Source organism: Thermobia domestica, chromosome 9 (genome assembly GCF_964235325.1).
Source record: "Thermobia domestica chromosome 9, izTheDome1.hap1.1, whole genome shotgun sequence".
In the NCBI taxonomy this organism is placed as follows: Eukaryota; Metazoa; Arthropoda; class Insecta; order Zygentoma; family Lepismatidae; genus Thermobia; species Thermobia domestica.
Genome location: NC_137462.1, coordinates 161,669,459 through 161,696,641, shown reverse-complemented (window position 1 = coordinate 161,696,641; position 27,183 = coordinate 161,669,459). Strand labels below are relative to the sequence as shown.

The 27,183-nt window shown below is 37.8% G+C and overlaps 1 protein-coding gene across 1 annotated transcript in view; it reads left to right on the top strand.

Moving 5' to 3' along the window:
- The window catches only part of LOC145695153 (cilia- and flagella-associated protein 61-like), a 244,774-nt gene that overhangs the window by 73,351 nt on the left and 144,240 nt on the right, over positions 1 to 27,183 (top strand). The window contains exons 9-10 of the mRNA XM_081772095.1: positions 6,606 to 6,702; positions 9,688 to 9,799. Of these exons, the coding sequence (XP_081628221.1) occupies positions 6,606 to 6,702; positions 9,688 to 9,799 (209 nt within the window). The remainder of the gene's footprint in view (positions 1 to 6,605; positions 6,703 to 9,687; positions 9,800 to 27,183) is intronic.

The following is a 27,183-nucleotide window of genomic DNA, read 5'->3' as shown; positions in this document are numbered from 1 at the left end:
TTTGCCTCACATTCGGTTGTTTCTTGATTTGGAATTTTTGACCACTGTGACTATCAAACTGGCTGTTAGGACTACATTCTAGTTCGGCTATCCTAAGAACCAAATCTTGCACATTACTAACAGACCCTAACTTCAAAATTTTGGATTCCTCCATAGGTAAACATTCTAAGATCAGATCTTTTAGTTCTTGATCCGATGGTACCGTCACAGTCGAATTATATGTTTCTACAATATAACGGACAAAATCCAGCAGTGAAGAATATTTTGTGCGATCATATCTCAACGAATAGAGGCGACGCTTCTGTGCCCTCTCCATCCGTTCAGATATATATTGCAGCTTGAAGAACCTAACAAAATCTTGAAAGGTTTTTATTTGGTTCGCGACACTTCGATACCAAATCTTAGCAGATTTTTCCAAACACCTCCCTATTATATATATTCGGTCTTGCTCGGTAAGAACATACATGTTCATCGTTTGGATTAGGTCATCCAAGAAAATTTGCGCAGTTCCTTGTGTCATTTTCCCATCAAATTTTGGAAAATGATGTAATTCTTTTAAATAAGAACCAGCACATCGCTTTTGTGACGGGCTATTTCCCCAATGCACGTTTTCTGCCGGTAACTCCGAAAGGGGTTCGCAATTTACAGTACTGCAATTTAAAACAGGAGGTTCACTTCGATAATTTCTATTTCTATGACGTTTTCGCTTATCATTCCGATGACAATTTCCTTCTTCCTCCGAATCGGTTGAAGAAAATCTCCTACGCGAAGATGTACCATCGATCCGCCCTCCATCTAAATTGTATATCTTAGTTTCGTTATTGTCGCCCTCTGAAACATCAACTTCGAATCTACTTTTCTGAAATATTTTATCCCGACTACTATCATTATTAGCGGAAGATTCTTCTTGTCTATCTAACTTCTCGCGGAGAACAGCTTCGCATTTATCTTGGGCTTCGGAAATTTGGTTTTGTACAGATTCCTTCAACTTCTCCATATTCTGCCTACACTGGTCCCGGTTATGTCTATAAGCCTCAATTACATCTCTTTCGAGTACCTTTACCATGTTAACGGTAGCCTCGTTAAGTTCGCGCATTTTTCGGCTATCGTCAGCTTGTTGCTCTTTTACAATTTTAACTTCTTTTTGACAATCAATATTAACTTTACTTATTTCTACCCTTAAATCAGACATTTCTTTCACTACAGATTCAATTTTTACATCTAGGTTTTCGTTAGTCTCCGTTAATCCTAATTTTATATTGTCTACATCTGTTTTAACAGTATTAATATCGGTTACAATATCACTCAATTCTTTGGAAAAATTAGTTTGAAGCTCACTTATACTTTCCATGCATTGAGTCTTTGTATCGCTAATTTCTAATCTAACCTGTCCTAAATCATGAGTTAATTCTGTTTTCATATTACTCAAAGATTCCTTAAGTAAAGACATATCATTAGACATTTTTAGCATTTCTGATTTTAATTCACACATATGCGCGGATAATTTAGTGTCAATTTTTGTCTCTAATCCGGTGATCACTGCCATTTTGGTGTCAATTCTAGTTTCCAATCCGGTAATCAGGTTTTTTAGAGTTTCCAGAAGTGGACCCCCACTAATTTCGATTGTCGGTACACTTTTTACTCCTCTATCCTCCTTATTAGCAACGCTTGCACCTTCACTAACTTCATCATTTAAACTTATTTCTCTTTGTGCCTGACAGTTTAAACAATACCAGCTACCATCATGTTCTTTCAATATTTTAAGTTCTTCTGACGATAGTTGCACACAATTTGTATGAAACCAATTCCCACAACTTTCACAGTTTATTGATATATTATTATTAGAATCACATGTACTTTCACAACAACTATGTTTCTCAGGTGCATGTCGATCTACACTCGACTTACTAAGACTCATATTTTTTTCATCATATCGGCTACCCATCTCAAACATTCCCCAACAAAATCTCCACCAATGAGTAATTAACAATACCTCATTTGAGAAAGCAACAACCTTATAAATTCTAAGAACGGTAGTACATATCTTAGTTATAACTATAAATATTATACAAATCCTAAAGCTGAAAGTCGCCAATTTTGTAACGGTCATTTCTCTCATTACAGAAAGAAGAAAGCCCGGAATGAGTAAAATCTCAAAACGAATCGAAATCCCGAGTGATATAAACAATTTTGTAAAATTTACTTTCACGTCATAAAAAAATTACCGGTTATAAAACTATTTTTATTTATGGTTTATATTCAACGCATTCTGACTCGTCTTCCAGAGTCCTTTCTAAGATAGCAACCGCTCGTAAGAACCTATAAAGCATTACTTGCTTACTTATGCTCCACTGTCATGATTTTTATTTAATTCGTTTATGAGGCTAAATTAGATAGTTCCACTTTATATCAGCGATCTCGTTTATTATTTTCAAGTAACAGCATACAAGATAAAAAGAAATTTGGACATTATTAGCAATATAGTTTACATAAAATGTCATCTGATTGAAAAAAAAATGTATATATATTCAACAACATATTTATACGATTTCAAAAAAAATCTGTATTCTTTTGACAGTAAAATAAAATTATACAGTTCACGTTGTTTGTTTCCATAAGTACCTCATTGTAGTATCACATGAAACGAACTTTGATGCTATTCTAGACTGATCTACAATCATCTAAACGTAGGCTAAATGTGGCACATTGCAATGTAAAAATAAAGTATGGTACATTGTAATTCTCCTTCTTCAACAAGATCCTTATTTCATGACTCCTCATGAACATGCTATTAACATTTAAGCTGTCTTTATCAAAAAAATATGGGTTTATATGAGTAATTATTTATCCTCTATTGTATTCCACAATTTATATTCTTTCTCAAACTCATTATAGAAGAAAGTAGTGGCAGAAATGAGGCATCACTCTATATATGGCCATAACGTTGAATTTCTCAACTTAGCCTCAAACTCAAAATGATGAAATAATGGAAACATGAACTATATACAAATGAACATGCATGCACTAAAACAAAAAAAAATCTACCAGACAGCACTTTAAGTTAATTAGTGACACATATCTTTTGTTGGGAGAATTACAAAACAAAGTTTCAACCTAAATGCAGTGCCAAGAAGAAAAAAATCAATTCAACATAACAGATCAGTCTATCATCAATAAATAAGTAAGTGCAACAAGCTGATGCTGTAAGTACATCTACAAGTGAGGTAATTATTTTGTCATTAGATGTCATCAACCTGATCTTAATAGAATACAAAACAAAAATTGTGATTAAGTTCCGTACTTGGATTTTCTTTCTGTATTTCATTTGCTTATCTCTACGGTTCAGATCATTTAGATAGTAAGAAACCTAACATTTGGCGTTATGCATCGTTACCATGACAACAGAAATTATTTATGATCGCTATCATGGTTCTCGAGAATTCTGAGAGACTACATTAGTGGAGAGACAGCTACGGAATGTTTAAGATGTGTGAAGCCGCACACAGATTAACTTGGCATTGTTATATTCCCCATCATTAACACATAAACACAAATATTAGAACACTGTTATTCAAAAGTTACTTTGATAGAAATATTATGATGATGGTAGCGTGGAAGTCGCCATCTTGGTTTTTAATAGCTGCGTATTCCTGACTGTCTATAAATTTTAAGAAAATTCGGGTTACCTGAGTTCCACAAAGTTAAACGTCGTTAGCAATCTCCTGACACCACCAAACTCCACTCCTCTGCAAGGGGTGATTCCCGGTCGGGTCACGATGCTGCTCACGACAATACAGGTTCGCCATCCAGTTCCATGATTAACAAGGCGAACATCTAAAAGTGACGACCAATATCCACATGAGGTGGCATATAATTTAGAAGTGGAGCTTATCTTTTTATCTAAACACACTTTAGGTTAGTCCAAGAATGCCGAATTTCTAAAGGTTAGCCAAAAATCGAGCGATTTCGCATAATAAATTTCTAAAGATAAAAGCTCCACGTCGTCACATTATTTTTTCTTAAAATGGCTGAATTCTTCTTTTTCTTTTTGCACACGGCATGTCTATTCGCACATTCTACATGATAATTTACATCACGAATAATAATAAAAGTAAACATCTTTCCCCGCTCAAAATTAAGATTTGCAATATTACTATTATCTATATATGTCTAAATCCTAAACTACAATCTGCAACATATATTTAATTTACGTGTTATTATCATTTACTCCCGCCATGTGACGCTTCGTTATACGCTTCGCAAACAAAAACGCAGCGTAATACTTGTAGTAATGTAAACAAATGAAAAGCAAATGAAAAGAAGTGAATTATATAATGTATAATGTAGAGAAGAACTTCGTTTTTATATAAATTTCATTTAAGGTAGGCCTAAAATATTTATACATATGTATTTACATTTACATATAATGGCAAAATTTGTTCGTGAAGCTGCAGTTATTATTATAGGTTATATTTGAGAGTAAAAGGGTCATACACAATTTTTATTACAATGAGTAGTGATGTTAAAATTTCAACTTCAACATAATAATTACTTAATAAGATTTCTCTCCACTAACGAAGTCCTGCAGATATATTATGCGCGGGTCAATATTATTTACCAAGCATTTTTTTTAAACGTGTGTTCCTGTATAAATACTGAATTTTAATTAAGATCAATGCCCAACTAGTTTATGGATACAATCACATAGCCTACCGCGCAGGTAGAGAATACACACACCCAGGCTATGGTGCAGATCAACATTACGTAGGCCACGTATGGTATCAATATAAAATAATAATGAACGAATCACGGATAACAGATTAAACACAACTTAATACTTTTAGGAATAAAGTATAACCTAACACAACCAGAAATAAAGAAAATTCAAACACTCTACAACAACAAGAAAAAAAACAGAATGTAACGTTACCAGCGTACGTTACAATTTTCTTATATTATCGCTGCTTATATGTTTCTTTAATTTTGCCTTAGCCTATATGACGTATTGTGGAACGTGAAACTTAACAAAACTAACAATAAAAATACTAGATAAACAGATTATTTTATGTCCTTGCAATCAGATAAAATATCTAAAATCTCCATACCATTATCAACTTTATCTCTTCTTGATAAGCAGATAACTATATCCTTGTGACTGTTTGCCTATTCTCGGAGCAGCAGTTTGGCATCCATGTCCTGAACAATTGAGCTCAAATAGTAACATTTTATGCTTAAAAGTCCTCCTATTTACGTGTTCTGGCTTGGCTGTAACTAGTCTCCTGTTCGTCTTTCTTACACTAAATTCCTTTAAACGCCTGGTCTTACCCACCAGGTAATCATGTTTACCAAGTGACTCAAAAAAACAAACAAACAAAAAAAAAACCTTCTGTTCTCCATTTCCGTGCTGCTAGCGGGAGAAATGGAAACAGAAAACGAGCAAGATGTGAAGGATTTGTCTTCTTCTCACAGAAAAATGAATTAGTTGTATTGTTTCAAGGGTGAGAGGACACGCAGTAAATTTTCGAAGCATTATATTTGCTTTGCGAAACACATATACAAATTATTGTGGAGGAATAATATAAAATATTTTTAAATGTAATTTACAATTTCGGACTATAATAAAGATCTAAATACGTCTACGTAACTTTATTTCAAACATTTAGGGAGTGGATGAATATTCTTAAGCTACGTTTTAAATTATTATTTCTCCGAAATATTTCTGTAAAAGCAAACATGCGAAGCCACAGACTAATATGTAAGTGCTATGGTTTCAATTCAAATAAGTAATTATAAAATACGAATAAGTAGAGAATAGTAAATTGTCAAGTCATATAGGATGGGTTTAAGGGATAGAAACACTCACGGGAAGTTCAGTAAATTTGATTCACAACTTCATGCATATTTTGAACCTTCCTCTTCGGTATATGGTTAGCAAACTCGTCTTCGGCATGGGATACCAGTATTCGACTCTTGGAAGGATCACGTGCAATTAATATTCTAAGTTAAATAATAGGTATATATCTTGGTGTTGAGATAAATGGTCCAAAGATATTAATTTGTTTCAGATCGAAAGATCTAAATCGAATACTTATTTGAATTTCAATGCATCATAAATATACGTATTATTGCGTCCCTGTATTACAAGAGTTTTTTTTCTTTCTGTAATAATTGTATATCACATCAAAATTTAAAGCATTCCTTCAAAGTGAAAAATCGCTGAAGGTTTCAAAACCAGGGAGGGCAGAGTGTTTCACTGCTTTTGCCAATGTGGCTTCCGTCTTGTAGAACTTTCAAACCACCAATATTACTGAAAGAAGCTCTTTAAGAAACAAGCACGACGAACTAAAACGAATATATAAAGTTCAATTCAAGGTACAAACATCTCCGTCAATAGCACTTGAATTCAACAGTTATATTTGCACTGTCACACTTATGTTAATTTTTATTTTTATTCATTATTTCCCTATTTTGTGTGACCGTGTTTCATTTGGCTAATCCAATTGCATGTAATAAAAGCAGTATGGAATAAAAAAAAAGTTGGCATATCTGATTAATGAAGCAAATTTGAATGTGTTATTTGAATGCGCACTGTCTTTTTATTGCAGTAAAAAGGGCACCATCATTGACGAGACCTGATTTCCAAGGTGAACCCAATGCATTCTGCATTCAGTTGTTCGCTATGAATGAAGATTGTGATGAACGGTAAGTACATGTTATTAAATTAGTAAATATTCCTGTAACGAAAAAAATCGTTGTTTATTGATTCTTAGCCAATCTTGGTTATAAATACACACTGCACTTACTTTCCGCAACAGAAGATGCAGGTTTGTTAAGTTGAAGCAAGAAATTTGGTGTCCAATAACTCGGGAACTAAAGGTCTCCACTTGACCAAATTTGAAATGTAGATAGATCTTAATAAGCTTAATATGAATGTGAAATGCTGTGGTTTGCAAGCATTTGGTTCTTGAGTTCCAAATAATTATTCCCCTACTTTACGTTTTTTTCAGGCCTTTGGGAGCAGCTATAGGTCTGTAAATTTTTGTGTATTAACTTATGTTCCCGGACTACATGCACACACAAATTCAGACCTCTACATCAATTTTTTCATCTTCACAAACATGTTTTCAATGTCTAAAAATGTTGCTACTGTAGGCCCTGATTTCACCCCCTCGAAATGGTTTTAGGCAAAAATGTTAAGAGATGAAAGTTTTAGCTCTACACGAGTCGGAGACGTCCAGCAATTTTCAATTTGGTAGGACAAATACATGCTGACATATTCAAAACGACGTAAACGCCTAAAATCGAAAAAAAAGCAAAATGGCGGCAGCCACTGCGTAGCCATGGGATGTTGTAAAAAATAATTAATAGTGGTTTTAAAGTACCCTGATATAGGGTAAACATTCATGAAAAAAATATGTTTTTTGTTGATGGTCGAGCGGCACACGCTTGATCACTTAGAATGGATTGACTCCAAATCAATTATCACGTACATTCTTTTAATGGTGTAGTAAAGGAAATTGTTACTGAAACTTGGAAAAAAAATCTCATGCATAGAGAGCATAGGTGTTTTCCCCGAATTAGTCCCAGAAGCGACGGTCCTATTAGCGACAGGAACTGTTATCTGTCCTATGAGCGACCGATTCATTTACATTGAGATGATGGAAGATGATATGATTCCATCTTGAAATATATTTGCCTCTGGCGTTATTAGCATCCGAACAACTTTGCTATGAAAAGTGTATGCGCCAGTGATATTGTTCGTCAAAAATATTTTTCCTCTACTGTGAGTGCCAATAAAACTTATCTTAATTTTGAGTTTGATTTGACATAAAACATATCAAATAACTTAACGAGACAACAGGGATATTTCCATGAAAAGTATATTCCTATGTAATTATTGAAAATCTAGTTGTAATATACCCTTTCTTCAAAAGCTCTGTTTTCTGTACTTAATTTGATTCAAATCTAATTAATCACTAAGCACAGTAATATATTTTATTTTGGAAAACTTAAATGTGTAACAGTTTCGTTAACTATCTAATTTTTAGACTACCTAAGACACTATGAATAAAATGAAAAAAAAATCAATGATAAAAGACAATTTTTGATATCTCTCACATCTGATTGGCTATTCTCAACCAATCCCACCAATTATAATGCAGTTCACTCTAATAATCCAAAATTTAAACAAACTCTTTAAACTACCTTCCCCTCTACTATAAGCTACTAAAACGTAAACTAATTGCTTAATTTGCTTTCCTCCCTTGTTTTGACTTATATGAAATGAAATGAAATTTTGAGTTTTACGTCCCACGTTTATGCCGGTTAGGCTAAAGGAGACGGTGATAATGAGTAATGAATGAAAATGGTGGAATGAAGAAAGTGGGAGGAAACGGGAGAACCCCGAGAAAACCCACGCACACGGTGTTTGTCCACCACAAAGTTCACTTGGCGGGAGCAGGGTTTGAACCCGAGACCCCTAGCACCAGAGGTGAACTGTTTTGACTTATACATAAAAGTTTGTCGCATAGCAATTTGAAATAATCCCTTATAACTAGACGAACTCTTAAGTCCTGCGAGAGATTTGAAACTTGTGTAATAATTTCTTCGAATCCACCGTGTTTTTAGATTTCTTTGATATCCTCAAGTGGTGAATACCCTCTTTCCATGGGCGCCTGACGGGAAGGCAGGGGCGCTCCCCTGGCTCACGAAAATGTACACGTAAGCAAACCACGTATATGAAATACCAGAAATACCTCTATCATTTGACCTCCATCTGAACTCGTTCAGCATACATGCTCTTATGACGCTCTGTGGATGTCCCATGTTCCCTCTGTCTTTACGCAAGTTCACGGTGTATCTGAATTGCCACAACCATGTAGTATGTTGGATATACCCACACCAACAACTGACCCCCGTTTTATCTCCACTCGCATTCAACTCACGGTGTGAGGTCCAATTGAAAACAGACGTCCACGAAAAGGGACAGAACTTTCTTGGTTACCTTTATAGTTATGCACAAAAGTATAGCGTTTGGTCCCGGACAGAAGTTCTTGATTAAGCATAATAAAAACTATCGAATATAATTTATGGAGATAATAATAATAATAATAATAATAATAATAGTTTTCCAGAAGGAAACCAAAATTTTCCTTTCTTTCAGGCCTCAAAAACACTAGCAGCAACACATTTTTTTGGCTTTATACATTGTAGCTGACCCCCCTCAAAAAACGACGGGCCCCTCCTACACAAACCTGCTGGCTACACCCCTGAACTTAAGGGAAAATCATACAATCTGGTAACCCTAATCACCATTAGAATTCCTGTTTTCTTGACCAGAATAGTTCATTATCTCTTTCTTTGAGGTAAGTCTTGATTTGTCCTCAGGAGAGATTGGGTAATCGCCGCACAACCAACATAATCATTTCCGTCCCAGGAGTCACTCACCTAATCTACTGACCAAATCCGACACTGCTTCATTTCAATGACCTCACGAGTACGACAATAATGATATTTCACAAATAAGTTTCAAAATTTATCTTTTACTATACATAATAGTTACTTTAATTTATAGTTTGGTCATAAGAAATAAATTAATACAATTTATAACAAGAGTATAAATATGTACTTAAAAAATAAATAAATGTTTCTTTTTTAAAAAAGAATATTGTATTCTTGGTTTCGCAGGTTAGCCTTGCATCTGCTGGAAGCTTCTTTTGAATGTTATCCTGAGCTTGATTACTGCATTATAACTGTTCCATCAGATTATCCAGTCTTCCCATTACTTCAGTATTTTGTAGTAAGTTTACACAGTTATTCGTGATTAACATTTTATGGTCCAGTGCAATTAGCCAAAAAAATGGTCCAAACCCGGAATTTTATAATAACAAACTGAAAATTGGTGGAGATGTTCATATTGTTGTTCTCAACAACACACTCAAAGTCCCAAAAAATCCTACTTGGGGAAACCAAGATATAACGTCATCAAGATAACCGACGACAGGATTTATCCCTTAAATTTTAAAACGTCGTATCTTTTCGACATTTCAAGGCAGAAAATTCGTTCTTGCTTCATTTCACCCAGAATAGATTCAAAATTATTATTTATAACGACTTCTTGTCATACACTATCGTTGTCTTTAAATATGACGCCTTAATGTGAAAGGAAAGTGTATTTTTAATTTGTATTTTAATCTTTAATTGTGGATAACTTTGAAACGGAATTATACGAGGACAAGGCAAAAATTATCTACACTTTTCATTATACAGTTTATTTACATGAAACTAGGGTTATACTATGCACATCGTTTTCCTACGTAATATCCCTCCTTATCAATGCACTTGGCCCAACGGTCAACGAGCTTTCGCCAAATAAAAGGTTTTCGGTTGGTCGTGAAGCCACTTTTGCATCGCATTTTGCACGTCGAAATTTGAGGCAAATCGGCGACAACGCAAAGCACCCTTGAGTGGCCCAAACAAGTGAAAGTCAGATGGAGCTAGGTCTGGGCTGTAGGGAGGGTGTTCCAATAACTCAAATTTCAGCTTGTTGATGGTTTCAATAATGTGATGAACCGTGTGTGGCCGTGCATTGTCATGCAACAACAAAACTTTCTTCGACAACAAACCTCAGCGTTTGTTGTGAATTGCCAACTTCAGGTTCTTTTCCAACATTTAACTATAACTCGCACTGTTGATCGTCTTTCCCTTTTCCATGAACTCTGCCATTATGAGCTTCTGTGAGTCCCAAAGCACAGTTAACATAAACTTTCCTGCGGATGGCTCAGTCTTGAATTTTTTCTTCGTCGCAGATCCAGGGTATTTCCACTGCATACTCTGGCGCTTTGATTCCGGCTCATAGTGATGAACTCATGTTTCATCGCCGGTGACTATTCTGCTTAAAAATGCATCACCTTCGTTGTTGAAGCAAGCGAGTAAGCGTTGACAGACCCTAACACGAGTGAGCTTGTGTTCTGCAGTAAGCTTTCTTGGTACCCACCGTGCACAGACTTTATGAAAACCGAGCTCGTCGTAGATGACTTGATGAGCAGAGCCATGACTGATGTTCAAAGCAGCTGCTACCTCATCGATAGTGATTCGCCTATTCGCCAGAACCATCTCTCGAGCTTTCTAAATGTTGTCATCTGTAGTGGATGTTGATGGTCGTCCTGCTCCCTCTTTATGCGTTACACTTGTTAGACCACTTTTAAACTTCTCAAGCCACAAAAATACAGTTTTACGTGATAGTGCACTTCTCCCATATTGCGATGATAGTCTGCGATGAATGTCTGACCCTTTGATACCCTCTGACCAGAGGAATCGGATCACTGCTCCGATAATTTTTGACTCGCCCACGTATACGGGAAAATGTTCTGAAGTAATCGTTATTCGCTGTTTTAAGATCTTACCAACGAGCCCAAAACCATTGTTTTACCTCTAAAAATAACGGACCTGGCCAATTTAATGTAGAACTCGCAGTAACCGACTTTCTTTAAAAATGAGCGCATCAAAATCACTTATGACGTTGTAAAGAAAAGTAAACGAAATTTGTATTGCAAATATTAGTTGCAACATTTGGGATGACTTTTGTTATATTTCTACCATAAATAAGTGTGAAACATATAGCTTACTGAATGTTCTTAAGAGACAGAGGTACGTTATAATTTCTTTACAACTTAATTTTTCAAAACTGTAAAATATTTCTCTATTTAATGATTCAATTGATCCATAATGATTTCTGTTGAAACAACTCCTTTTTAAAAGAAAAATTCAAATAATAAATCATGTTTTCGGTTCAATTCTTTCTGGAGGTATTTTATGCGAAATACTAGCAGAATTGTTATGATGTCTTCTGATGTATAGGTTATATCTTATAAAAACAAAAATGAAATGAAATATTTAAGTTTTACGTCCCCGGTTATGCCGGTTAGGCTAAAGGAGACGGTGATTATGAGAAATGAAGAAATGGTGGAATGAAGAAAGTAGGAGGAAACGAGAGAACCACGAGAAAACCCACGAGCACGGTGTTTGTCCAGCACAAAGACCACTCGGCGCGAGCTGGGATCGAACCAGGGACCCCAAGCACCGGAGGTGAACGCTCTACCACTGAGCCACCGCTATATAAATTATAACGTACCTCTGTCTCTTAAGAACATTCAGTAAGCTAGATGTTTCACACTTATTTATGGTCCATCGCAGTGGAATATGGAACTGCTCATGCCACTGCTTATAGTTCAATCTCTTTCGTGTCATCGTCCTTATCTTGAATGTGTGAATGGTTTTCACAGCCATGACCAACACAATAACCACACATTGTCGAACAATTTAAGTCATTTCTTCGGCATTCGCAGTTTCGTTCGCAACCAGACTTACAATTACAAGATATAATGTGCAAGATATTTTCAGATGCACAGGCATTTTCGCTTGGAATAGGTCGTAGCGACAATCTATTAACATCCATACTCGATCCATTGGTGATAAATTCAAGGCGTTCCATTGCTAAATCTGGTGATAAACTCGGTAGGAATGTTGCTTTGCTGCAGCTGATAAGTGAAGATAAGTAAAATACTGACTTAAGAGACTATATTGCCACAGTTCTCGTGTATTGACGGTAACTTGCTTTATCCAGGTTACCATTTATCTCGAAACCATATGCATCTAGAAGAAAGGATTCCCCAGCATTCGCAATTTCTTCGTGAGTTGCGTCTGATCTGTTAAATACACTTACACGTTTTCTGAAAAGAGAGTTCTCTCGAAATTTCCTAAAAGATGTCTTTCTTCCTCTCCTAAACAACGTAGAAGTTGTATTACATCCAGTTGCAGCATGGAAGAAAAGAATATTAGAAAGAACTTCTCCGAGGCCAGCTTGAAGTTTCCTACTGCTGTACACTTTGTGAGGATTGTCTCTTTTTCCTTTTATTAGCATCCAAACTTCGAATCTACATCAGAATGTGCAGTCGAAAGAACTAACAAATCAGTGTCTTCTACAAGAACTGAAGATACTCCTGTTCTTCCTACGGTAACTGATGTTGAAACCTCCAAGAAGTCTGCGTCGGCGGAAGCTTGAAGTACCTTAATACCCGTTGATTGAAGATGCTCTGTTAAAAGTTCTATAAATCTTCTTTTGTTGGAGACGTTTGCCCAAAACAGTTCTTGGGATACAATCGATAGTTTGAAATTGTCGACTGTTGTGTTCATTGCTGATTCTTTACAAATTCGACTCTCGTGCTCTTCATTTTTCGTGCTTGGACCTGAGTAGCCATCAAACACGACATTAACTCTGTGTTCGTAGTATTTAACATACTGGAGACATATCTGGCGGAAGTTGACCGTGCGCATCCATGTTACACTATGCAATAGAAAACCCTCGTTGATTGTATATACGGGATCTGATGGCAATATGTTCTCGGAAGGAGCAAGTTCCTCCAAAACAGAGATCAATGCTGATCTCTTGCCTTTTCGCATTGAAACACTACCACAAACAGTAGGTGGTGTTGAGGCCAACTCGTACCTCAAGTATTCAGCCTACTCCTCATCACTTCGCACGACACATAGAATACGATGAGGAAGTTGATTAGGGTTAACTTCAGCATCTCTTACTTTAAATTGTAAAGTTTTGGCTACACTTGCAAGCGATAGAACATTGTCTCTTCGCTTCAGATGGACGTCACTAAAGCGTTGACTCACAATTTATTTAATCGCTTCGACCTTGGGCTCCATCACAATTCACATTTTCACCACCCTTCAAGCCAGTAGATATGGAAACCAAAAGATTTGACGAGATTTTAAAAGGATTGTGCGAGTGCAGAAAGGTCATCATTTCCTGAATATCCTTATTGTCCCTGGCTTTCCGAGATTCTCTCAGTTCCACGTGTTGTTCGGAGATTGTAATGAAAACATCGGTGAAGATTTCGACGGGGTCTCTAACATGCGCTGATGCAGGCACTGCAAGACCCAATGCGCACCATATGTTCGGTCATTCCTCGACCATGTGTTAATCCACCTGCAGTCTACATCGTATGCATTAACACTTGTTCGATTGTCATATCCGTTCATATTCCTGACCAAATTTTTTCTGTTCTTCTAATTGTGAAATAGCTACGTTTCACGAATTTGTCAAATTCTTCAGGACTCATGATTGTTTCTAGTTTCAGCATTTGTTGCAAGTAAATGTGGGCAGACTTTGCATAATTGAAGTGGTCTGCAGCATGCAAGAAAGGTATCATACATTGGATGCTATAAAGGTGAAGGTTCTAATCACCTGAACATTCTGCTCTAATGAAGAGACGCATATTAACCGTTTCGAAGTGTTGCTCCCATAGTTTTCCGGTTCGATTTGAGACAGATACATTGTGTAATGTTTCGTGTAACATATTTTGAATGTCCAGTAGATATTGAGATGTGCTGATATTTTCCTGTGGCAATGTACCTCGAAGTACATCTAAGTGCACGCTTTTCAATCTATGAATAAGATCTTCATTTACATCCATTTCAATTAGTAAAAGCTTTGCAAGCGTAACCTGAGTCAGAAAATACGCACGAATAGCTCGAGCATATACATGCCCAGTCATCATGTGTGCTACTGTATTTTTTTGCGTAGATGGTCCCCCACAGCTCTTCCAAACCGCTACCAGCCATAATGTTTCCAACATCACCTAGAAATGACATAAGAGATGAAAACCACAAAGGCACACAATCACGCACGAGAGAGGGCTGTCTTTTTCTGCTGCTAGAACTATGTCTATGGCTTTAGCATATAGTGGATGACCAAATGTAACTACACAGGATTTTTCTCTTGTTTGTTTTGTTCTCATCGGCCGGTTTGAGATTTCAGGTAAGAACATTTGTAAAGGTAGCAAGTGTTTCCGGAATTAACTCATTTCCAGAAGAAATTTGTTCTTCGCATTCGTACACTCGAGTACGAATATCCCGACGAATTATTTTGGCTGCCATTTCTACAATTCTTATGCTTTTCTCCGTTTCGCTGGTTTCTTTTGCAGTGTACCAATTATCAGTGAGAAGTTTGTGAGCTAGTCCAGAAAAGTATACAACAGTACTCTTCTCTATCCGTTCGGCAATGACAATGTTTTCACCAAAATGTCTCTGAAGTTTCTTCTCTAATTGTTTCTCTGTGTATAGTACATCTTGAGGACAACGCATTTCCATTATTTTGATGAGTTGATGAAGGGAATATTGACATTCGTCAGTACTATCCAAATATTCATACAATTTCTGAAATGCATGTAATTTATTGGATTCTTCGAGTCGCTCTGAGTGTGAGGCTTGCCCTGGCAAAGTAGAACCCATACGATTGAAATATGAATAGCACTGTCTGTGATAGCGAGCTTCTGCAGCGACAAGCTCGATCTCAGTATTTATTCTAACTAGTACCTTTTGAACCCATTCATCGGCACGCTTTATTGCCATCGAACGCACTGAATCGATTGAATGTGGAGTGGCAATAACACTATAAGATGGCTGGCGGTACGTATGCCTGAATTTGACTGCTGTACATATATCCTTTGTTGTACCCCTTCTAGGTTACAGGTTCGGAAACAAGATGGTGTGCCCTCATAAGAAAGTGCCTAATTGGTTGCAGGTAACGAATTTGAGTTGAGGTAAATACCAATAAAAGAAAACTTAGATTGTCAAATCTGAATAAATCGTACATCCAATGTAGTAGTTTCATACAGCTAATGATAACTATGGATTCCGAAGAATGTTGGTTTACATATACTTCATTAAACTTCCTTGCGACAAATCCCTTTTACCAAACTAGAAAACCAGATAAATAAATAATCGCAATTTATTTTCTAAAATTAGTACTTTGGTGTTTAAACTACATAAAATAATTTTCCAAGATTATTCTGTTGTTACCTTTTGTTTTTACGGCAATACATTATATATTACACTTACTTTCTTCTTTTTAAACTTAATTACAAAAAATATTTCAAAGATTATTTAAATCTCCCAGAAAATCAATTTATAGCATTCAACGTACAGATAAAGAATACCATCGCATATCACGAGATACTTAATAAACAAACTGGAATATGAATTTCTTGTACAAAATCACAAGATAATCAACAAACACGTAGAGATTGATATAACGTCGACAAATAACAAATAAAATTAAATCAGCCAACATTGAAAAGCTGAAATAAAAGTAAACATTAAGAAATTAATTCATGACATATTACTCTGTAAACGGAACGGTAGAGACGGTCCGTTACACCTTCCAACAAAACAGGCATTCTTGTGTGAAATCGAAGTTCGCAAGAGAGAAACGCACACCTCTTTTGGTAGGTTGTTAGACTTCGTTCGCAATCGGTAAAGGAACACGACGAGTATATTCTTTCCGACAGTTTGCATGAACTTGGACACTTTCGTTGTTACCGATCAGCCTACGAATGTTGTCTTTTCTAGCATCACTAAATCGGCGTAACATATCAATATCTCTTTTTAGCACAATTATATCACCACTTTTAGTCCTATTGCATAAAATGCATTGCATGAACTCCATCTCAAGTCTCTAAACGCAATCCAAGTCTACAAAATTATACAAATTATAAAGATACTTGTTGTGTGAAAACACCGCTGCTACACTGCATTAAGTAATTAAATATATACTAGCTGAATCTGCGCTCTCTACTCAGCGCATCATTCGCATATGAGCATAAATCTCGTTCTCATTCCTCACAACATATGTACATGTCCCTTTACAGACACAAGTGAAAGACATCTTGATTTTTAAAAAATCGGCAAGGGAATCATAAAGGGGAGATTTTTTCGATAATTTTTTTCTCAATATCTCGCACCGTTTGCAAGATTTGAGCCTACTTCCGGTTGGAGTTTCTAATTCATGTAAGACCAATGTTTTCTTTCTTCTTGCATGCAGTATGTAATAAACAAAATACATTACATATACAACTAATTATAATGTCAGTTATATATGGTGTTCATTGGGCAAAACACTCAAATAATAAAGATTTATCTTAAGACTCGAGAAATGGTTATCCTTCCCTTTTCACTATTATTTGACCATGGAACAAACGCCTGAGACATATACAACCCCAATATACAACATTGTGGTGTTGGAATGTATAACACATAGGATATGATGCTTTAGTTTTTTTTAATTTCAACGCTTCCAGCATACCCTAAAAAAATGTAATAAAGAAATAATGGTCATGTTTTTTTTTAAATATTCAACTAGAACTGGACAATCTACGCAAAATTCCCAATCGATCAGTGAAAACGTTATCTTTCTAGATCCTGTAGTTTCCGAGATCTCATTGTCGAAAGTATTGACCAAAAACATATAAACATACTTTAAAAGAACTCGGAAGATGGAAGCACAACTCACATGCATTGATTTTAGAGAAGGCTTATTAAAATACAAAGGCTTTGAACAATAATTTTATATCATAAACTTTATGAAAAAGATATAGTTAGCTAATTTAGACTATTTAAAGTACAAATACTTAAAATGTTTGTCTCTGTCAAACGTGAAATCACACATAACCGTAAATGAAAGATTTGAAAGCTAAAGTTATAGGTTGGAGCTCAGGCGCTTTTAATGGGATACCACTCAGAATTCCGAATCGTTCATCGATTTACAGGTCTGAGTTAGATTTATAACGCTCTACGAGCATTTACTAATATTTTTGATCATTTAGGGAGGATTGTTCTGATACAGACAATCGACATCCCCTTGCAGTCCGTATTGCTGACTCAAGTGGGAGCCCGTGGCCATCATCACATCGTCGTCTCATCACCTTTTTGTGGAGGGCCAGTGCTTGCACTGACCGACATCTCCGCGAGGACGTATTGTTGCCTCAAGTGAGAGCCACAGTGGGTTTCCTCTCCGCATCTACTTCGTACGATTGTCTTGAAACACTCAGTTATCTCTACTTCATACACGGGCAACACTCCTTGAGTGACCCGTTTTTGCTATTGTAACTGTCTTCTGTTGTTTCAATCATGCATAAACTACCAGGAGTGTGTCGACCACCTTCTTCAAAACCTGAACCTAAAGAAAAACCTCATTTCACCGACCTCTCCCGCAAAACACGAACCTTATCAGGATCTTCTGAAAAATCCACAAGTTCCGAAAAACGAGCACGCTCAAGATCTCCAGTTTACACTTATCAGGTGCCAAATCAATCTTCTACGACAGACCAACCAACTGATATGGACTTGGAACATGTTCCTAATGAACCATCCGGATCTGCTTCTCTCAAACCTACCATTCATAATTTCCTGCTCACTAAATATGATACTAAATTTAGAACACCAAAACTTGTATATTTTCAACTTCAAAAATATATGCCGAGAGCAGATATTGCTGACATAATCTTCACCCGGAATGGGATTATTCTCAAATCTCCAGACATCAACTTCCATACCAAACTTCGAAATAAGGCCTCTTTTGAAATTTTTGGCCCACAGGCTACTATGCAACGCCTTTCACCTTCCTCCAAAAAACAACCGCCTATTCCTCGGCGACCTCCACAACTATCAGTCGTCATACGAGGTGTACCTCCAGACTACACTGACGCAGAAATCGAAGACGAACTACGCTATGCTGGACATGAAATCACAAAATGTATTCGAATCATCGGCCAAAATGGACCTACCTATATGGTACGAGTGCTCACCAATTCTAAAGATACCATCGATGACCTCCTTCTTTACGGTGCTTCCATCTATTGTAAAAGACATCGCGTAGAACCTTCTAAAACTCCAGCTCCTTTATCAGTACGCTGTGCACGTTGCCAAGAATACAATCAACATACCACTGCTCAATGCACCAAAACTCCTATCTGTGGATACTGCACCGGCAATCACAATACCAAATCCTGCCCCAACCTACAAGCCGCTCCTAAATGCAATACCTGCTCCGAAACTCATGCTACCTATTCCTACAAATGTAAGGCTAAACCGCAACCTCTACCTGATAAACCAAATCTAACTGTATCTGTCCGTACAAATGACGAATCAACTCCTACCAATAACTCCATCAGAGACCCAATCACCATAGAAGACATGATACGATTTACTACCATCGTTCTTCAAAATGTTCATTCATTTCTTAGAGACCATATCCTACTACAAATCACAAACACTGCCAAGTCTCTTTTTAAAGTCCAGCTTCAAGCCACCTACTCAGGACCTCACGTACACTTCACTTTCCACCCAATTGAACCTCACCATGACTTGGACTCTTAGATTTATGGTTTTCACTTTCTTGTTCTTAAATATTCGATCCGTCTTAAAACACAAACTCGTTTTCGAACAACTCCTACGTGAAGAACAAGTATGTGCCTTTGCGCTCAATGAAACATTTCTTACACCCAGTTCACCATTCAAAATTCCTGGATATCAGTTATTTCGTTATGACTGTGCCAGAAATGTCCTCAGAGCGCAAGGCGGAACAGCAATAGGCTGCTACCGACATCTTCCTGTCCGCACTCATACTTTACCCCACAATCTTCTCCAGCCTCTACCAGAACATAATCTTAATACAATCTACTTTAAATCCCTAACCATAACAGTAGCCACTATCTAAGTTCGTCCAGGACATCCAATTCCCTATGACTTCTTTCATTACATCAACAATCACTTTCGCCATTATATCATTATGTCAGATATCAACTTTCATAGCCGGTCGAATCGAGAACGTATACACTTCATAACCTATGTCCAAAATCACCTGACAGCTGAAATCAAAGATCTTCCTTCTGCCTCAAGACCAATCAGCGATACAACCCCTGATGTCATCATAACCTCTACCACGCTCAATATCGCAAACATTCGTGTTCTCCCGCCTTTTGGAAGTGATCACGCTCCAATTTTGATCGATATCACCTCACCTATACAACCCACACGACAGCCTGAGCCTATCAAATACTATGACTATCAGCATGCTGACTGGAACGCTTACCACTCAGATATTACTAGAGTACTGCATTCCGTACCTGCTCCTACTTCTGAACAGGATCTTTACCATCTCACCGACAAAATTCAAGAGACAATCTTACAAGCAGCTCAAGATCATATACCTGTTAAGATGCGTTTCCCCCATAAACCACCTGTACCACCTCAATATCGTCAAATCATTACTGCATCACGACAAGCCTTTAGGGACTATCAACGAACTCGAAATCCTGACGCACTACGCCTCCATCGCCAATGGAACAGAATGGTCTCTAATTATCTCTCTGCCTATAAGCGCCGACAGTGGACGCGAGCCTGTAATTCTCTTTCCATTAAATCCAATCCTACTCAATATTGGCAAAAATTCAAATTACTTACTGGAAAATTCCAAAGACCTACTTACCCTATCATGCTCAATACCCATCCTCTTCACACCGATCTCGAGAAGGCAAATGCTTTCGCAACTTATTTTCAGCAAATATTCACTCCACCACCTCAACTGGTTAATAGACCAATTTATCGTCGCATAGCACGATTTTGTGACCCACATAACCGATTTCTCCAACCTGACTGTACACATATTTTGGAACCTGATAATAACCTAACTTCTGAAATTCTTCCGGCAGATATCCAAGCGATCATCCATCGAAAACGCTCCACAGCTCCGGGCTTTGACTCTATCACGTATAAGCTCATCAAGGCGGCTCCCCCAGTACTTTTACAGCTCCTAGCATCTATCTACACCTTCATATTACGCACAGGCTTCTATCCACCTGATTGGAAAGTCTCCAAGGTCCTTCTCTTCATTAAGCCCGATAAACCAATTCATGATGTTTCCTCATATAGGCCCATCCAACTGACCTCTTGCCTTAGTAAAATTTTTGAAAAAATTCTTGTTACACGTCTCCATGCTCATCTCACAGAACGTAATCTCATTCCTAATCACCAAGCAGGTTTTCGCCCTGGCATTAGTCTGAATGACCAATTACTTCGCCTCAGTAACACCATCACCAATCATTATAATTCTTCTCACCCATCTTGTCTTCTACTGTTCGACCTAGAAAAAGCGTTTGATAGAGTATGGCATCAAGGGTTGCTTTATAAACTTCACAAATTTCACTTACCCACTAGCTATGTCCGCCTTATACATTCCTTCCTTGCCAATAGACTCGCATATATCATCATAAATTCTACCACATCTCATCCTATATTCCTCCACACTGGAGTACCTCAAGGCTCTGTTCTCTCCCCGTTACTGTATATACTTTATGTGACAGATATGCCACCCTTACCGGCGAATATTCACTTATTTCAATATGCTGACGATACCGCTTTTTTGACTCTTGGAAAATCTATTCAACATATTAATCGCACTCTACAACCAGCCATAAATGCTTTTATCAACTGGTGCGACATATGGAAACTCTCCGTTAATGCCTCAAAAACCCAAACCCTCATTATTCAAAAACGTCCCTCCAAAATCCGTCGCAATCCTAACTTGCTACGCCTTTCAGTTCAAGGCACTCCTCTATTACCAACCTCCCATGTTAAATATCTCGGAGTGATCTTCGATAGTAAACTGACTTGGAAGCCCCATTTACAGAAGATTCAAACTCAAGCCACTAAACGACTAGGTTTACTAAAAAGCTTAGTAGGTACCTCATGGGGCCTCCATACACAAACTGTTCTTACAACATACAAATCGTTTCTCCGACCGGCACTCACTCATGGCCATACTGCATGGATATCTGCCCCACCACAACTGTATCAGCGACTAGAAATCATTGAACGCCACGCTTTTCGACTAGCTTTTCGCATTCGCCTTCCGTCCCCTACCGCACTACTCTACGAGAGAATTACCTTTCTTACCATTCTTCAACATCTCGAACAAACCCGCTCCAAGTACATCACCAAAGGCATTCAATCAGGTAATCCCCTTATTCTTGACGCCATTCATATTGACATTCTGCTAGACACCCCATCTCAATATCTTGATACCCCTCTTCAACATCTTCTCACGATGTACTCCAATACCCTTGATGACAACGATCCTACTAAACAAGATTTTGCCATCTACCACCCTGACCATTTATCACGGCACATCTATCCATCTTTGCACTAGTACTCATCATTGTGGTTCCAGAGGCTCATCTGTGCTCATTAGTTCTGAGTTGCCACAGAACAGAAGATAACCCTGCATTTGTCTCTACTAACCATCTTCCCTGTGTTTTGTCTTGTCTAATTGCACTGCATCCATCTATCATCTCATTATCCCGTGGATGAACTCCTAGCTACAATCTCTCGCCGATTATAGATACCTAAATGATGCCCTCCATATTTGAAGAGTACGATATATGAAATGGATGTCCTGAATAAATAAAGAAATAAAGAATATGTAAACCCAACTACATTAATCAATGCAAACCCCAAAATAAAATGCACTGAAAATAAATAAATAAATAAATAAATAAATAAAAATAAATCACTTAGCCCTCACCTTCTCTCACCTATTCCTTAACTTTCCCTTCATCCCCTTCCCGAAGAAAGGGTGTACCCCTTGACCGGTTTAACCTTGTAAAAAAAAAAACGCTTTTAATGATACCTTACCAAGAAACCTAACCTCTCTTGTGTCAGTTACTGTGCCAGCGAGGACCAAGTATAGCATACGTACTTGCGAGCATAGCACAATTACAACACTTAGGGGTTTGACGAAAGTTTTCACTTTCGGAGGGTGTCTTGTTTTTCGAACTTCATCTAACATCTTTTTCATTTTTTTCATCTTCATCTGGGCTTCGGCCCTCGGCTACTTTATCACGATGACAGACACTGGCAAAGTTAACGGATCTACGAATCTTGGTCAGGATCTAGGATTACACCCTCCACCACTTAACATCGGTCCAAACGGTCGTCAAAAGACGCAGCCAAGGTTTGTTACGGGAACACCTCGTTCAGACCGTGACTCTATTCCTTCGTCCACCTACGCTGACTGCCTCACTAAAGGACATAGAATTCGTTCTCGATCTTTCTCTGATGGCGAACAAGCGCTAGATTCAAAGAAGCAACGAATTACTCCCAATGTTCATCAGACTACAACTGACAGCCATTGTATGGATTGGGCATCCACTTCTGCCGATAACCATCAGCAGCAATACCAGTCAGATCCCGTGTACAACTTTTTGCTAACCGACTACGATCAGAAGTATGACACTGTTCGTGCTGTCTTCCAGCAGTTAGTCAAGTACGTCCCTCGGCCTGAGATCCGTGAAATTGTTAAGACACGCCGTGGCATTATTTTGAAATCCACTAACCCAAATTTCGCCACGCATGTTCGCAAAAAGGCAACTTATGAAATTTTTGGGACGAAAGCAAAGATTTCTACTTTACAACCGAGTACACGCAAAACTCCTCCTCCACCACGGCGACCTCCTATGCTGTCTGTAGTTATTCGTGGTGTAGAACCTGATCTTACTGATGACGAAATTCTTGCTGAACTCCATCAAGAAGGGCTACCTATAAAGCGTTGCATTAGGATCAAGAACAACCAGGGACCAACTTATCTCGTCCGAGTGCTGACTGATCAACAACAGCTGATTTATCAACTTCTATCAAAGGGCGCATATATCTATAGACGCAAATATAAGGTTGAGCTATCTCGCACGCCAGCACCTCTGCCTGTTCGCTGCGAGAAATGTCAACAGTATAATTCACACTCAACAACTGAATGCACAAACAACACCAAATGTGGCTATTGTTCCCGCGAACATCCTACAAAAAACTGTCCAAACCTTCAAGAACCACCACGTTGTGATCGCTTTTCTGAACGTCACCCAACGTACAGTTATAAATGTAAAGCTAAGCCTCAGCCTGATCCAGCTAAGCCTGAATTCGTTGTTCCCATACGTTCAGTCGATGCACCAACTCCACCAGCAAATTCATTGCGCTATCCAGTTACTGTCGAAGATCTACTCCGTTTTCTCATTTACTCATCTCTCGTTTACTCATCAGACAAGCGCCTCACTCTTTTCTACTCTTTCTTAGCACCATTTATACCTTTATTTTGCGAACTGGATATATTCCACTAGACTGGAAATACTCAAAGGTGCTTCTCTTTCCTAAACCAAAGAAACCTCCATCAGAAGTCACATCCTATCGTCCTATTCACCTCACTAGTTGTCTCTGCAAAATCTTGGAAAGAATCCTTGTCTGTCGCATGCACGACCATCTTCACTCACATAATCTTCTTCCAATACACCAAGCTGGATTTCGACCAAATTTTAGTACTCAAGATCAATTATTCCGTCTCACCACAGCTATTTACAATCAATATAATACAGGTTTTCTTTCTTGCCTTGTAACATTTGACTTGGAAAAGGCTTTTGACAAAGTTTGGCACCCTGGCTTACTATATAAACTTCGTAACTATCTCCTGCCAACTTCGTACATCCGCTTCATATACTCCTTCTTAATAGGACGACTAGCTTACATCTCAATTAATGGAACACTATCTCATCCTATCTTGCTGCAATCTGGTGTACCACAAGGCTCATCATTGTCTCCTTTATTATACTTACTGTACGTCGCTGATCTTGTTATTCCTAATAACACCACAATATTTCAGTTTGCTGACGACACTGCTTTTTTCACATCTGGCCGCACCGTACAATCACTTAACAAAACCATGCAAGTACCCATTGATGCATATGTCCGATGGTGTCATGTTTAGAGGTAAATATTAACTCTTCCAAAACACAAACAATAGTTTTCTTACCACGTCGACGCCGTTCACGAGTGCATCGAAACCCGAATTTACTTCGCCTTCAGGTTGATCTTACGCCTATTCCAGTTTCAAGTACTATTACGTATCTCGGTGTCATTTTTGACACTCATCTTACCTGGACTCCACATCTCACCAAACTCATAGGTCAAGCGCAAAATCGACTTAATCTTCTCAAACGATTAGTGGGCACAAACTGGGGATTAAAGGCAAATACCGTTCTCAATACATATAAAACCTTCATGCGGAGTACATTGACCTATGGACATACAGCCTAGGCATCTGCGCCCCTAAAATTCTATCAAAAACTTGCTATACTAGAACGCCATGCTATACGCCTAGCATACCGCATAAGACTACCGCATCCAACACGTTTACTTTATGAGATGATCGATTTTCCGCCATTATTAACGCACCTCGAACAACTTCGTATACGTTACATCACCAAACGTATGGCACAGCCCCATCCTATGATACTTGATATACTCCGCTACGACCGTGACAACGATGCACCACCAACTTTCATTGACACCCCTCTCCAACACTTCATGACATTATATCATTTGCAGTTAGATGATTACATATTAGACCCCGAAATCTACACAATCTACCGACCGCATGAACTTTCATCTCATATCTATCCATCATATGCACAGTAATACCTATTAACAAGGGCCTCCTCCGTCTTCATCAGTTCCTGAATCGCCCCAGGAACATAAGATAACTTTATTCGTCTGAACTAACATAACCTTGTGATGTGACGTCCAAAGCACTGCATTTCATTCATCCATTCATTACATTTGTTCATTTTCTTACTGCAGCCCTCAACTTTCGTTTCCTTTCATAATTTGTGTTTATCTATAACTGCCAATATTCACTTCTAGCCATTAACCTATTATTGCTTGTGTCGTATATATTTTTTTTCTCCTGGAATCATTTCAATCAATGTATGTTCAATATAAATATGATGAATAAAGAAATAATAAACCTGACAACCCTTAGACCAATTACTTTTCCATAGAGACCATTGATCTACCTTACAGCACTTACCCGAAGAAAGGGCACAACCCTTTAAACGGGACGACGAACAAGAAAAGCGCTTTTAATTGCTATTATAGCATTTTAATAGATAGATACACCACATAAACGTCTCACACACAAAAACACTTCTTGTATGAAAAACCACTGTTAAACTCTATTAAATACTTAAACAGAGTATACCACACAAACATGTCATATATAAGATAATCCAAGCTATAATATTCAGTAAGTTTTTTTGTTGTCTACCCGTTTAAAGGGTTGCGCCCTTGGTTCGGGAAAGTGTTGTACTAGGAATGTAGAGGCTACAAAAATTGTAGTTGGTCTAAGGAGTTTTTCTTTATTCATTCATTATTTTAAGTAATTTATATATATAAATTCAAGTTTCCGCTGGTTCTATACTCACGATAAGCTCGACGTGAAGCAGAAATTAGTGCAAGATATCTTGGTGGCAAAATAGATTTATGCGGTTGTGCATGAGTAGACGGAATGGAATGTTCCGTTGTACCTTGAACTGTTGCAGTAAGGTCAGTGATGGCTTGATCAAGACTATGCTTCGAGGTATTAATACCAATTAGCCTTATGATGGAGATATTTTTTTCTAACTGGTAAGGAATTTGACGACTTCACTGTACATTGCAGTTCTAGTTAAATAGCAACATGATCACTGCCGATTGAATCTAGTACAGTAATGCTAATAAGAGGAGAAAGAGAAGACGAGGTTATTACTACGTCAGGCGTTGTGTTGCTAGCTGGTCTCGTAGGTTGTGGCAAGATGTGAAATTCTCGTACAGTGGAAGTTTGTATAAAATCAAGAAATTGCTGTTTGTCGCGCTGTGTTCTACTATGGAAATTCAAGTCTGCCATGACAATATAATGCCAAGATTGTGTATCAAAGGAACGAAAGAAATCATAGTTGAGAATCTTTCCTGGCCGAATATAGATTGTGGCAAATGTGACTGTGTGACCACGAAGGTAGATAGTAGTTATATTGAATTCAGGTAGATTGAAAGTTTGAGGCATGGTAGCAGTGAGGTATGGTAGACGAGTGCTAATGTCGATAGCTGTACTGCCGTACAGACGTGGTCCAGACGGGGAATCATGACGTAGCAAGTTATATTTTGGTATATAACACTGTAGACAAGGAGCCAGATAAGTTTCATTGAGCGCAAAGGCTAAGATGTGTTCTTCCTGTAATAACTGCGTGAAGAGTACTTGATGAATCGATAGTGAGCGGATGTTAATAAATAAGCTATAAGCCATTACGAAAAAACAGAAAATATTGCAAATGGAAGGTGCCATATTAAACGTAGACTTCGATAGGTTGGATTTGAAAATGAACTGTTGGTCCAGAATAGGTCGCATGGAGCTGAAGATTAAACAGAATTTTAGCTGCATGGATAATTTGGTTGAGAATGTGAGTGTGAAGAAAGGAA